This window comes from Ammospiza nelsoni, chromosome 5, assembly GCF_027579445.1.
Source record: "Ammospiza nelsoni isolate bAmmNel1 chromosome 5, bAmmNel1.pri, whole genome shotgun sequence".
Taxonomy (NCBI): Eukaryota; Metazoa; Chordata; class Aves; order Passeriformes; family Passerellidae; genus Ammospiza; species Ammospiza nelsoni.
Genome location: NC_080637.1, coordinates 74,531,496 through 74,546,376, shown reverse-complemented (window position 1 = coordinate 74,546,376; position 14,881 = coordinate 74,531,496). Strand labels below are relative to the sequence as shown.

The following is a 14,881-nucleotide window of genomic DNA, read 5'->3' as shown; positions in this document are numbered from 1 at the left end:
GCCTGAGGAGGACACTTGTAGACACAACTGACTGGCAGACTCTGCACTCCAAATATTCCAGTGAAGAGGAGGTTGTTTTACAGCACTTTGCTAAAGATAAATTAGCAATGATTCTACATCAGAATTCAAAATGGGCAAGTCTTTCACAGCGAGTTTGGCAAAGTGGTGGGTCACAGGCTACACTGTTTTGTTTAAATCACTTCTCCCACTCCTACTTAAAATTCAGCCATCCCCACTCAATGCAGCAAAGCAATCTCAGCAGAGCCGCAGTGAACTTGCAGAAATTCCTGTGCACCAGGACTCCCCACAGAACAAGCACAATCCCCACGTATTTCAGAGCAGGAGCTCCACTCTGGGTGCAAACGAAACACTTCCTCGGCAATTTCCCTCTCCAGCCTCAGACCCTGCATGCCACTCATCCCAGGGCGTGGACCAGGAACAGCTCCTCACAGTTTGGTACAGAGGTGAGAAAATCCCCTTTCCAAGAGCATTGCACAGGAGCATGCAAGGCTTCGGGCAGCCAGCACCAGCACATCTCCCCTTCTCCCAGCTGCCACACACAACAGCCCATTCCAAGGATGAAGGCACACAGGCAGGCAGACAAAACAAAGGGTTTTTGCCTGGCTGCCTGAGTCAGAACAGGTTGCTCTGAAGGACAGACCTCTAAGGCAAAGCTCACACCATAGTCAGATAAAACCCCCCAACATGAAGCATGTGTTCATATGAAGAAATATCAAGCCCTAACATGGAGAGATTTCAACAGAGAATTCCTTGGTAGACAGAATATTTTCAGTTACTTCCAAATTCCTGAATTGTATATTCCTATGTATCACACACATAGGCCTACAAAGAGAGGCCACAGCAACAAAAGTACAATTAGACACCATACCATCAGGCAATAAGCAATAAACAGAGAAAGCAACAAACTCCAAATATGAATGAAAAAATAGTGCCATGATTTTGTAATAAATTTATGAGAAGAGCAAGTGCTCAGTGCTGACCCAGCAGATGAGGTAATTGCCTACACAGCTGATTGGACAACCCTGAATTCATTTTCTCTAAACACTGTTGTAATTTATATCCATTTTCACAGCCACAGCAGTGCCTTAAAGAACCCAAAGCACAAGGGTAAAGCTCAGTCATTGAATTTACAGCGCAAGCAGCTGCGAGGACAGAAATTAAAATTATTTTCTCCATAAAAATCTGTAATTTCTACAGTGAACTTTAAATTTGAGCCATTCTATGTATGAATTTCAAACAGAGGATAACTTGGGCTGGCATTTCTCAGCACTCTGATTGCAGTCCAGATGTGTGGTATGTGTAATTTGTTTTGATTGTTCACAGCTTTCCAGGATTTGGCCTGGGATCTGATCTCCCAGCAGCCTTTCCATGGCACTCTAAGCACAGAACTCCAAACCCCAGAGAACCTGCAGGCTGCAATGCCGCCTCGACTGCATCTGCTTTGTTTCCTGCTCCTTCCCCCAAATCCAAGTTTCTCTCCTCCATCCAAATGAAACTACTGCAAGTCCCAAGAGAGTGGGAAGAATATTAAAGTACAGCATAAATTGCTCTTAACACACCAGCAAAGAGACAAAAATAATTTTCACTCAGCTCATCATTTTTGCAGAGACAGCTTTTTTATCCCTCAAATAAGTAGCTAGACATCCACCGAAGGCAAAACAAAGATGTGGCAATCAAAAGACGAATTCTGCAGTAAAACCTGTGGTTTTTGAATTTACTCTTTCTGACAGGAATTTGGAGTGCACTCACTGCAAGTTAAGTGGTAGTTAGGCATATGTTAGTGAAAGGAAGAAGACTCTGAAAGCTTCACTTCAGAGAAAATGCTTCTTGAAAGACTATGAATTCTGGTGGCAAGGCTACTCATCAAAGCCAAATGCATATCTTTCACATTTTTACAAGGTGTACTGCATTTAGCTTCTTTGGAAACACAACAGGGCGTTAACATATTTGCCAGGAAAAACTTCCTAAGTGTACAGGGAAAAGGGCTATGAAATGCCTGACTTGGATTGCTGCCAAGTGAGCAATCCTGCACAACTTATGTTTTCCGTATTTACTCAAGTTTTAAGGAGATTTCAAAAAGGAACCCCACCCGACCCACTAACAAGATATTTAACAAAATAATTTTCCAGGGTTCCAAAACCCTGCTCTGCAGAGCATTAAAATAACATCAAATTGACTTGAAAACTCCACAGACAAATGTAATCCCAACATGCTGATTGAGAATGGAACCAGGGTATTTCTGTGATCGGAAAATATCAAAACAGCACAAAGAAACAAATGGAGGGAGTAAAGGAAAACATAATTACAGAATAATTTAGGATGGAAAAGACCTCCAAAGTCATCAAGTGCAACCTTTGAGCTGTCACCAACTTGTCAACAAACCCAGGGCACTGAGTGCCACATCCAGCTGTTTCTTGAACACCTCCAGGGCTGCCACTCCACCATGCTCTTCACCATCTGAGGTCCTCTCACCACTACATTTTACTGGGTAAGACTAGAAGCAGCTGTGGCTTAGATCAGGCAAATTCAGCACGTACCAGAACCTCATAGAGGCATTTTAAATCCCAAAGAACTGTGCACTCTTTCCTTCAGCTACGGCAAACCAAACAAATGACGCCCATCCTATAACCCAGTTCCACTGGAGTTCTGCTCTAGGTTACAGAGTCACAGCCTGGCTGAGTAAGGATCCCTGCATAATGAAACAGCCTAATCCCTAGGTTACAGAGTCACCTGGTACCACCTCCCTGCACAAGAGACAAGGTGTCTCCTATGAGAACTTGTGTAATCAAGACCTCAGTGAGGTCTCTTGGCAAATCAGGCTTGATTTTGATCTGTTATATTGTCATCTCCATGGAGAAGTAAGGGTAGCAGAGTCATGCAGAACCTTAGCCCCTGACAAATGTATGACAAAAACCCAATTAAGCTGGTGACACTACTTAGGGGCAGGGCAACTTATATTCCAGCCTGCTTTTCTGCAGCTGGGGATGCTCTGAAGGAACACAAATATAGCTCATCAGTGGGAAGATAAAACCAAGTGGGGTATGAAAGAAGCAGCTCTGCTGAATAACAAGGGCAGCATTTTTGCTAGCTCACATATCTGTAAATATCTGTGCCTGACATGACAGAGCTGCTCCAGCAGATCCCCTCAGAGCCACCAGAGCAGAGTGGGCACAGCCACCACACTGGGGTCCCTGCCAGGCCCAGTGGCCTTTCAGGTCACCTTACCCTGGGCAAATATCACCCTCAACCACAGCTGGCAGAGAGAACCAGGTGCACTGTTCCATAAAGCCAGCAGTGCTCACAGGAAGGGGAAAGGAAAGAGAAAATATAGCAGGGACATAGTTATTAACATGCCTTTTACAAACAAAATGAGTGTGAAAATCAAGTTTACATGGTTAGCAAGAGTAATATTGCATGGAGGTAACTGGCATATCAAACTCCAGAGCACAGGAAAAATGGAAAGAAGGTCCAAAAGCTAATGTTTAAAAGAATAAAACCAAGTACTATATCTTGCATAGCTAATTACTGTGAATGAGGAGTTCCTTGCAGGATCAAAATGCTAATAATGAAACAAGCAAGAAGGATCTAATTTACATTAGAGTAGACCCATGCTGAACACTTTCTAACTTTGCCTATGCATTTTTTACCTCTGATGAACAAAGACCCTTTGAAAGCACAAAAAGCAAGTTTCTGGTCTACTTGGAAACGTTATTTATTTTGTAGGCTTCACATAACAGCAGGTTTCAGAAAAGTACTCAGCCTTACAAGTGCTCAGTGGGAGCACATATCAAACCTGAGAGGGAAACCAACATTGCTAATTATCACTAGACAGGGTTTTTCTACAACTTCCTTGTCTCTCAGAGGGTCTGCTCTCAAACAAGCAGATATTTGACACTAAATTCACAAAACACAGGGACTACCTTGGCTCCATGACAACAATCTGGTGGAAATGCACACCTGAACATGGCAGTATCTGATCATATCTCTAGAGAATGCTGCAGAAAATAATATAGAATCAGAACTCACCTTAAAGACTGAGTTCCAACCCCACTGCCATGGGCAGGGACACTGTCCACTAGACCAGGAGCCCCATCCTTAAACAGTTCCAGGGATGGGATATGCAGAACTCGCCTGTTTCAGTACCTCAGCTCCCTCACGGTAAAGAATTTTCCCTCATATCCCATCCAAACCCACTCTCTGTCAGTGTGAAGCCATTCCCCAGGCCCTGTAAATGTCTCTCTGCCCCCCTGTTGTAGGCTCCCTTCAGGCACTGCAAGGCCACCATGAGGTCACCCCAAAGGCTGAACAATCCCATTTTCCCTGCTTTGCTCCCAGCAGAGCTGCTCCATCCCTGTGATCAACTCTGGACTCACTCCAACAGGTCCCCGGCCATGAAGGAATCCTCCTTCAGTCAGACTAGACCAAGAGCTCATTCACCACATAAAACAATGGCTAATCAAGGCTGAGAAACTGGGGAAAAGGAAAAAGAAGGTAATTATTTGTTGTGCAAGAAGCCACATAATACCAAAATTATGAGTTCTTAGCAGAGCTGCACTCAGCAAAAGGTTACAGGGCTAAATCCTGGCTGCGCTGAAGTCAGCTGAACACTTCTGTTGACTCAGAAGTAACCAGGCTTCACTTCCCGTTTTACCACAAACTTTATTACTCACTTGGCCACCACATCTCCTTCTGGATTCATACACTGGCCAGAGTATCACAGGGGCTTTCCAGGTCTCTTCCTTTCTTTTGTTCTTTGTGTGAAGGAAAATAAATAGTGGTCCAGCATCTCTATTTGTTTACTGTGAGGGAAAAGGGGATTTTGCAACATTTCTTCCCCACAAACTCTACCTGAAGAAACCCTTATTTTCATTTTCTCCAGAGGTCCTCAGGCATAGATTTACCTGTGCAATAACACCATGCATTGAATGTGAATGACCATGACGTGCCTGAGGAAATTGCTACAAAAGCATCATACTCAGACAAGAATTATTTCTCTTTGGCTTTCTCATTGTGACTGGCAGAATGCTGGATCAGAGAACAGATCTCTGCAGCCTTTGCTTTTATTGTCTTCCTTCACCTCAACTGTCTCCTATTGAGCCCAGTCCCAACACTTAAATTTGCAGCATTGCTCCACAGTACCAAGCCACACTGTGATCAGCAACACTAAACACAACCTTGTTCAAGCAGAAAGGTGACATTAAGCTCTGCTTTGGAGTATTTGGTCCTGATGTGCTGTACCAATCCAAAGGATAAATCTGAGAATGTTTTTATGAGGGCACCACGCAGTTAATTGGCACATATTTTCCTTACAGACCACCAGAAAAACAAAAACATTCAGAAGTTTAAAAAAACCCCAACTATTTGAGTAAAAGACTTGTGGTTGTTCAGCCTAGAGAAGAAGACTGTGGGGAGACTTGATAGCAGTCATATGTGGAAAAGAGAAGAAAAAAAACATCTCTTAACTTATAGCCAAGGGGAATTTCAAGTTAGATGTCAGGAAATGTATTCTGTGCATAAGGCCAGCAACTCACTAGACTGGACAGCCTAGTGGGCTGTGGAATTTCCATGAAGAAGCTGTAAAAATCATTAGATAACTATTTCTGAAAAACAGGACAGATGGGAGACTTAGATTAGAGGTTAAAATAAATGGATCCTGGCAGAGGCTGCCCAGAGCAGCTGTGGCTGCCCTGGATCCCTGTCAGTGCTCAGGGCCAGGCTGGATGGGCTCTGAGCAGCCAGCTCTGGTGGCAGGTGTCCCTGCCCGTGGGGCACGAGGTGATTGTTAAGGTCCCTTCCAGCCCAAACCATGGCAGTGTGCTGGCAGAGCTCTCTGGGCATCCCCTGCAGCCACTGGCCTGGCACAGGTGGCACTGAGGTCCCCCATGAACTGCTGCTGCCTGCTGTCTGGGGGCATCCCTGCCTCGTTCCTGGCGCTTGGCACTGGCCAGACAGGCACCCACAGCAGCCACTCCCTCGCCCTCCCCTGCCACAGCTGGGCAAGGAGAGAAAACACCAATGAAGGGTTCACGAGCTGAGCTGAAGCCACGGCCTTGGGCTTCAAACCATCTGCAAAGCCAGCTATGCTTTTATGAAACCTGCTCTTCTCCTCAGCACACCCAGACTGGCACTGCCACCTGCCCCCAGCCCCAAATGCCCACAGCTGGCAGAAATCTCTAGGACAGGCTTTGAAAAAGAAATTACAGAAGAAGAAGGGAAAAAAAGGACACCATTTCTGCACTGAAAAGAACTATTTCTTTGTGCTGTTGGGATTCACAGCTACATTACACAAGTCCAGATTCACTGGGCCATTAAATGTCAAATACTGGCTCAGTCCACAGCAGTGCTTTCAGTTTCCTTGCCTTTGCCTGGCGCTGCAGACTAACCCTTGGCCACCACACTCCACAGCCACCTCAGGCTGGTAGGGACTGGCCAGTAGACAATCTGCAGCACAGACTTAATTGCCAAATTTCCTCTTAAATTACTCCGAAAGAGTATTAAGCTTTGTAGTTCAAGAAGGAGAAAGCAGGCTGGATTCTGGTCTGAGCAAGCTGCACATGCAGGATTTATGCAGTGCATCCTGATGGAATAGAGGCACTACTGCCTTATTCTCCCTGTGCCCAAAATACCACTTGGAAGGCAGTGCCTGCTGCATGGGAATCCTTCAGGGGATAAAAGCAGCTCCGGGAGAGAAGCCCTTCCCCTCCCCATCATGTGATAAGGACTCCAAATCAATAATGCCTGGCTACAGTGAGTCACTTTCTGACCTGTGATGCAGCAGAGCTCCCATTACACGGACAGCTGGGCTGACACTCCCCCCTAAGCAAGAAGACATAAAGGATTTCCTGAAAGTCACTACACAACCTTCCTACAAGGTGTGTAACTTTGCTACCCCTTCTTAATAGCTTTAGCATGGCATAACCTTTTCTGACTTTGTCCAGGCCTGCAGACACCACTAAGCCACACCTCCATCTGTGTTTAGAAATATGTGGGAGAAGGGGAGGCTGCACCTCTGCTACACAATAAATATCTTCTGAACATAACCTGGTATCCTGCTATATTCCAGTAAAAATTACCTGAGCTATAACAAGATATCAAATAACAGCACAAAGAAAAAAAAATATATAGAGGTATGTAGCATTCCATAAATTCATACTCATTATTCTGCCAAGTGTTAAGAGCTGGATACAAAATAGACCCAAACCTAAGCCTCAGATAAGCCAGCACAGGTATTAAGCCTATTTAAAGAAGTATCTTACCAAAAAAGGCAACTACTGCAGGGAGAAAATTAATGTAATGTGCTGATCACTGAATAATTAAAATATTTAGTCACATAAACAGTAAAACATCTTTAAACTGAACAAGATGAATTTAAATAACAAAACTCATAAATAAAATAAAGGCCAAGCGGTGAGCAGCATATAAAGGATAAAGCTCTCTCAAGAAGCAAAGGTTGCACTGCACCTGTAGGTGGAAGTCTGAGTATATAAACAAGTTCACTGCCAGAAAAACCTGTGCATGGAGGAACAATCTCCTTTTAGTATCTTACCAGGTATATACAACTGCAATAAAACAAACAAAGCAAATGGAACTGTGCTGCCCTTGGGCAGACTCAAACCCACCCTTATTTCTATACCCCCAGCCGGGTTCATGTGCCCTGAAGTCACTTAGAGCCATCACAAGTCTGGTGTCCCTGCAGCTTCTCATCTGTGCCCACTTGCTTTAATTATGCTTTTGCTCACAACAGCTCCTGCTTCTAAAGCAGCAAGTTTATGTCCTTGTAAAGCAGATGAGCATTGACAAAAAAGCCCATAAAATGCCCAGGGCCTCTCTGTCCCTCGTTGCTTGCACTCCCACTTCCTCCTGGAGCTCAGCCTTTTTGCTCTGTGCTTGGCAACCCCACAGCAGAACATCTGTAGCTGTGCCCAGTAGGTAGTGCAGAAATGATCCTGCAGGGAGAGCATTTCAGCTGTGCAGGCAGTGGGCAGGGACACGAGCTCCTGTGTGACCCAGGACAGGGAGTGATGGATGCTCAGGCACTGTGGATTGAGGCACAGAGGCCGAGGCAGGGCAGCCCATCCCTCTGCCTGCAGGCCAAACTGACACTGCAGCCAGATCCAGCCCTTCCCTGTCTCTGTCACACGTGGGAAGGGCAGCATCTATTCGTGTGTCTGCACTGCACACGTGGGAAGGGCAGCATCCAGTCGTGTGTTTGCACTGCACACGTGGGAAGGGCAGCATCTATTCGTGTGTTTGCACTGCACGTGTGGGAAGGGCAGCATCTATTCGTGTGTTTGCACTGCACACGTGGGAAGGGCAGCATCCAGTCGTGTGTTTGCACTGCACACGTGGGAAGGGCAGCATCTATTCGTGTGTCTGCACTGCACACGTGGGAAGGGCAGCATCCAGTCGTGTGTTTGCACTGCACACGTGGGAAGGGCAGCATCTATTCGTGTGTTTGCACTGCACACGTGGGAAGGGCAGCATCCAGTCGTGTGTTTGCACTGCACATGTGGGAAGGGCAGCATCCAGTCGTGTGTTTGCACTGGCCTGGCCTTGCATTGCTGCAGACAAGCCCACAAGCAAGGCAGGCTGACCAAAGCCACCTCAACAGGGGACAGGCAGCAGCTCCTGGCTCCCACTCAGCTCACCCCCACAAGGGCACACTGCCCTTCCTTCATTCAATTACTGCACACTAGACACGCTCCAGCTTTCCAGCACAAATTGCATTTTCACCATCAGGAATGGCTGCCCCTTGTCTCCACGGGGCAGTGTCACAAACACTGAGCATCCAGAGCAGAGGATGCTCCATTACAGCATTTCTGACACACCACACAAACTGGCCCAGTTACTGCTGTTCATTAGTCAGGATGCAATCATAGTGAAGGCAAGGGTTTCTCTTGACTAAGTACTAAGCCACATTTTTGTTTGGATCACCCCAATACCAATGGCTAAAGATTATCCCTGACTGAAAGTGACGCCTTGCATTTTAGCTTTCATATTATCAGATTCATATGAAGATGTTTAGCACATCTTCGTTTTGAATCAATATATGTAGCCCAAATCAAGAACAGAGCTTGCATATTAATGTAGGCACAGGGAGCAGGAAAAAAAATGAAGGAAGAAAAAAAAGGGACCAAAAGGGAAAGCAGCAAGAAATTTCCCCAAATCCTAACTAAATGTAACTCTAAGGCACACAAGGTGGTACCTACTTAGGCAGCAGAATTAATGAAAATAGAAATTAAAGCTGCTTAAAAGAACATCTGTAGACCTAAAATTTATGTCCACATTCAAGGCATCAAGAAAAGGTATCACAAATGACAGCCAACATTTCACTGTATTTCTCCAAGAGTTCCTAAGTACAGAGCATCACTGAGAGCAGAGCACACTGCTAGCAAAGAATTAACAGAGCACATCCAAAATCACCAGCGGGGCAGCAATTGCTGGGCTTTCCTGGTATTCCCAGCACTCAAAAAGGGATAAAGAGCCTGCAGACTCTACAGCCAACTCCCTTTCCACACCTTTTTTACCCCTGAAATAATTACAAACTATTCTACTTGCTGCAGGCTGTAACTGTAGGAGCAGGGAATTTGCCTGGAAACAGCACCAGCAGGACAACACAAAATCCCTGGCTAAACAAAAGATGTTGTGAGCATAAGCTCCCAAAATTTAACAGGAACCCTGAATGAAAAACACAAATCACACAGCACAATCATCAAGTAAGTCACTGTTACCCAACACGATTCAGAAAATGTCTCCAATTTACATTTACAATTAGAGCAACTTTTTCTCTGCTTTTATATTAGAGGTGGGATTTTAAACTGTAAATAAATATTTGTATTATATGTGTGATTTGGAAAATGTCACCTTTCTCCTGATCACAGAGTACCCAGAAACAGATGCCACACTTCCAAATTTTTTTTGTGGTTGGCAGTTTTCTTTTTTGGTTGTCTCTAGCAGTATTTGTGATGACTATTCATGAGGATCTCAGTGCAAGTAGCCACTCCTGTAACTGACAGGTTCTGCAGGCAAAACTTTACAAGGGATCTGAGCAGCTGAGGAACCATAATTCAGTAATTTAAAATAATTTACTGGTACCAAAAGTGTCTAACTGTTTAAGTGAAATACAATGAAGCCAGAGCATTTTTTTCAATGAATAATTTTATTTTGCTCCCAAAACCTCATTCTCAACACCCAGGGCTAAAACCCCACAGAGGGCAGGCTGAGGGGAGCTGCTTCCAGCATCTGCTGCCACATCCTATTTGGTCCTCATAAACTGAAATGCAGCACTGAATGACTAATTCCACATAAAAGCTTTTCTCTTTTGCACATTTCTCCCTTGGTGGTTCAAAAACTTGAAAAAAGAAAAGGAGTAATATAATCACTCAAAGTCTGAGGAAAAAGGAGGCAGCAACAGAGCTGATAAAAAGAAACCCCAACCACTGAAGTATTACATTAAAAAAAAGTTAAAATGAAAATGTCCTAACACCATCAAAACCTTTCAACCTTTTCACTTCAAAGAAAAATTGAAAAACTAATGAAGTGATTCTAAATTTATATTTTCATGAAATAGCATTTCTAGTGGAAAAGCACTCTGTCAGGAAATGTTGACCCAGCTGTAAGAACTTCATCTACAGACTGCTCAGAAGAAAAATTAGGCTGTTTTGTATTGCTCACATTCCGAAATAAGTGACATTTTACATGTTAACTTTGGACATATTTATTTTTCTATAAGATGAAATACAGCAAGTTCCCTACTGAATTTTGAGTTACATTATCCTGTAAGTTAGTCACTGGTTCAGGGCTGAGAAATCTGTAATCACCAAATTGCTCAAGCCCAGCAATGTGGATGGAGCCATTTTTATTTATTCCAGAGGAAATATTTTTTTATTATATCAACACAGCTGTGGCCCTTTACATTCCTGTTACATCCCCACGGCATTTCAGAGTATTAAGCGTATTTTTGAATTGTTTTAAGCTCCTGGATACTTTTGAAAGGAATATTCATCTTCAGGAAAACTGCTTGCAAGCAAGGTCATAATAGACAACACTCTTCAAAGAAGGAGCCTGAAAAATTTAGGCAAGTACTGCTCGTGAAACAAAGAGAGAAGCAGAAAAATCCATTTAAAAATTTACTTCAAATAAATCTCCCTTGGCTTTTAAGGGCACCAGGATTTAGTCTGATAATGGCCTGCAAAATTTGTCTGGGCAGAGGGCATGAGAATAACACATCAAATGAGAGGCAGCGGTACTGGCAAGGAAAGGAGGAGCAGCAGTGAGCAGCACTTGTGAGAAACAAGCTGCCCACCACTACAGGGACAGCATTCCTGGGTGGGAGCACGCTGCAGATTCCCCTTTTGCACCCCAGGCCCAGAGCAGCCCCCACGCAGCCCCTCAGGACAGCAGGTCCCAGCTGCTCAGCCCGCGCTGTCCCCCAGGAGCCTCTCTCTGCTCCTTATCTCTGCTGATAAGCTTTAGGTCAGGTATTAGGGTCTGGGGAGCGGTGGAGCTGCAAAGACCATGACTTCTCTCTAAGCTCTGTGAAGGAGCCCATCCAGCAGCTGCTCTGTGCTGTGAAGGGAGGCAGGACACCGCTGTGGCCAAGCACAGTGCCTGGTATTAATAAAAAATCCCAAATCAGAAATCCCCAATCCGTCACAAACCAGTGACCTCCCTCTGCAGAGCAGCCCAGGTGGGGCTTCCCTGAGACCTTGGGCAGGACACACACTCTGAGCAATCAAGCCATACAGAGAGAAGGTCAGCTTTCTTTAAGTGTGTAACCACATAAAGCATTTGTGTTCAACATACAAAATTCAATACAACAAACTCACTATTTAGTATCAGTTCTTGTGTTAATTAGAAATACAAGAAGCAGCCTGATCAGTATTACAAATTGCTTTGCTTAACCCAAAGCACCTTTGATAGACACTAATAACCAACCCCTTCCAACACTCAAAATCACAGCAAGAATCAGCCAAGTCCAGCTGCTGGCTCTTGCTGGGCTTACACTGTTGGCCACCAACGAACTTAATTAACCTGGCAGTAACTGGGGACGATTCACACACAGCTCTGTCCCCTCCTGGCTGCACAGGTGGGAGCTGGAGCCACTGCAGGCGAGGGTGAGGGCTCTCAGTGACTGCAACCCCTGGCTGAAATGCAGAAATCACCCTCCTGAAACAGCCAGAACCAAACTCTTCAGAAATCGAGACAGGCGACCCAAGTTCATCCCTTGTGTACATTCCAAAAAGCAGCCAGAGAAGAATTAACCACTCATACAACCAAAATTTTGAGAAAGTGGAAGTAACAAATCAGATGCTGTTTGGTATTGAGAAATGAAGATACAATTTCTTAGCATATTTATACTTATTTGAATCATGTTACCACTTAGTATTTCAATACTTAAAATGAAAACAAAACATGGTTACTAACCTGTGGGAAGAGAGAGTAAGTTGCATTGTCAATTGTGACAGAATATAAAAACTCCCCGTCAAACCAGAGGTTCTTTCCCATGGGGGAATTCATCTTTGTCATAGCAAAGAGCTGCCCAGGGTCACAGCATTCTTCCAGCAGCTTCCTGGAGAAGGGAACAAAAGAGTACAGGCCATTAATTGGAGCCCTGTCACACCTTTGTTAACCACCACCCCTCACACCCCCGTTCCTGCTGCCCTCAGGTGCTCCCAAGCCACACTTCCCAGCCAGCGCATGAACCATGGCACTCCTTTTTGCTTACAGAAAAGCCAGAAAACCTGCTTTTATTGCACAAAATATGAGAAACAGGGAAAAAAAAAAATCTAAATTTTCATTCAGACTGACACAGAAACAAAACCAAGATTCAGCAAAAGAAACTCCATCCTATACAGCCTGTTTTCATGAGTAAAAACTGGTCTCCAACACATACAGAAACCAGAAAAGCTCCTTTGGAAACCCCATCCAAGGTGCCTAAACATTCAGTACCAAAGGTTATTTATGAGGAGCAGTTCTCCTGAAGGCCCAGAGCTGCACAGCCAGGTGAGGCAGCGCTGGCCCCTCTCTGCCTGTCCTTGTGCTGCCTTCCCATATATTCAAAAGGTAATCCCAAAGAGACTGGAACCATTTCCAGTGGCTGCACAGGAGCTGGAAGCAGAAAAACCTCAATTATTAGTGACTACTAAAATGCTTGATATAGCTCTTCTCTGCAAAAGAGATTTTATTCAAAACCATAAAGTCATCCACAAAAATTTAAATTTAAAAAAATGCTTAAAGTTTTCACGATATTTTCCACCTCTAAAAATTGGTATTTGAAAAAACAGGTTATTTTTCCCCTATCAAAAACTGATTTTGCCATAAGTTCATAATTCTCTGCAAATGTGTGAGTATTATTTTTCAGGCACACTTCAACTGAAGTAACAATAAGTCCCCAGCAACAACATCTCTCAAAGTGAGAGAGTCCCCAAGGCTGGAGACCCTCAGGACAAGAGGAGAAGCTGCTGCACGTTCCCAAAGGCTGGGACAGGTGAGCACCTGGCAGGTGTGGGGCTCTGGAGTGGTTCTGTCCCTGTGTGAGCAGGACCCAGCTCTGGGCCAGCAATTCCCACCCCAAACACCATTGGCTTCATGCACACCCACCAAGGAAAGGCTTCCCATCACCCTCCTGCTGATTCCCAACAAAGCCTTCAGCACAGAACTGTGAAAAAAAAATTACAGCCAATCTGAAACCTCTCACTTTGCAAGACAGGATAAAACAGGCATGCAATACTGTTCTAAACACAAGATTTGACAGTGGACATTTTTCTGGCTGTCCAAAAACCAGTTTGCAGATTTTGGAAAATGATTTCTCTCTCTCAAGTGGAAAGAAAATAATTCTGCAGATTTTTCTATCCCCACAGCAACTCTTTGAAAAACCTAAGTTAATCCAAGATCAGCTGGAGCCATTTGTTACAAAGCTGTATAACACGATTAAAATTTTCCAGTGAAATTCTGCAACTCACACCTCCTCTGGAAGTCTGGACTGAGCAAAAAGCACAAAGAAACCCCCCAAAAACTTACTGGAAAATTATCTAGGGAGTGTTTTGTACTAATGAATCTTTTCTTAGGCAGGGCAGACTGAAGAGCTAAGGAACAGCTCCTTGTACAAGTTCCACCCTATTTATTAGGTGAGATATATATCCCTCCTCCTTCCCATCCCTAAAACGCCTCCTTCCAGTTCCCATTGAATGCCTCATTAATTAATCTATTATGAAAAGCAGTAGGGGTCTCCTGGAGGGGCCACAAACAGGCAGCCACTCCTGCAAGAATGAAGCCCTGTGCATGAGCACAACAATCTTGAGCACTCGTGTGTGCTCTCTGTCAGAAAGGAATAATTTATCCAAAGTCTTTCTCTGATCCAAATCCCAAAGTTACAAAGCAAGAAAAGCTTCATAGGAAAATTGAAAAGCACAACAGATTCAAATCCCAACCTATAGCAGGATACTGTGCAGGATCAGGGAGACTGAGCTGCTTGCTGAGCTTGATTAAAACATACGGCATAAACGTTATTGCAGAATGTGCAGGACTGCAGCAGCTTTCAGTCAGCAGCCTCAGCTCACTGCAAGCATTCCTGCACTCACAGGACATAAACAATATAAACAATCTGCTTTTGGTTCAAAGTTCTCGCCAGTTCAGAGAAGACCTCTATGTGAGAGGAATTAATATTGGGATTAAAAAGGCACTGAGGGCCCCCAGACCCAAGAGCAGTTAGGGGACAAATCCCTGCTTGTGAGAGGAGAAATGTTCCTTGGAGAATCTCACTACAAGCCCCTCAGAGTTCCACTGTAATTGGGCACCAGGAGGTCATTAAGCAAAAGGCAGCCTCAGCACTGAGGTCTGAATTCCTTCACAAAACTTT

The 14,881-nt window shown here is 44.5% G+C and overlaps 1 protein-coding gene across 4 annotated transcripts in view; it reads right to left on the bottom strand.

Annotated features, from left to right (window-relative positions):
- ST8SIA1 (ST8 alpha-N-acetyl-neuraminide alpha-2,8-sialyltransferase 1) overlaps nt 1–14,881 on the bottom strand; it is an 88,906-nt gene that overhangs the window by 51,456 nt on the left and 22,569 nt on the right. For all 4 annotated transcript variants that reach the window (XM_059472863.1, XM_059472865.1, XM_059472866.1 and 1 more), the window contains exon 2: nt 12,448–12,592. In XM_059472863.1, coding sequence (XP_059328846.1) covers nt 12,448–12,592 — 145 coding nt within the window. The remainder of the gene's footprint in view (nt 1–12,447; nt 12,593–14,881) is intronic.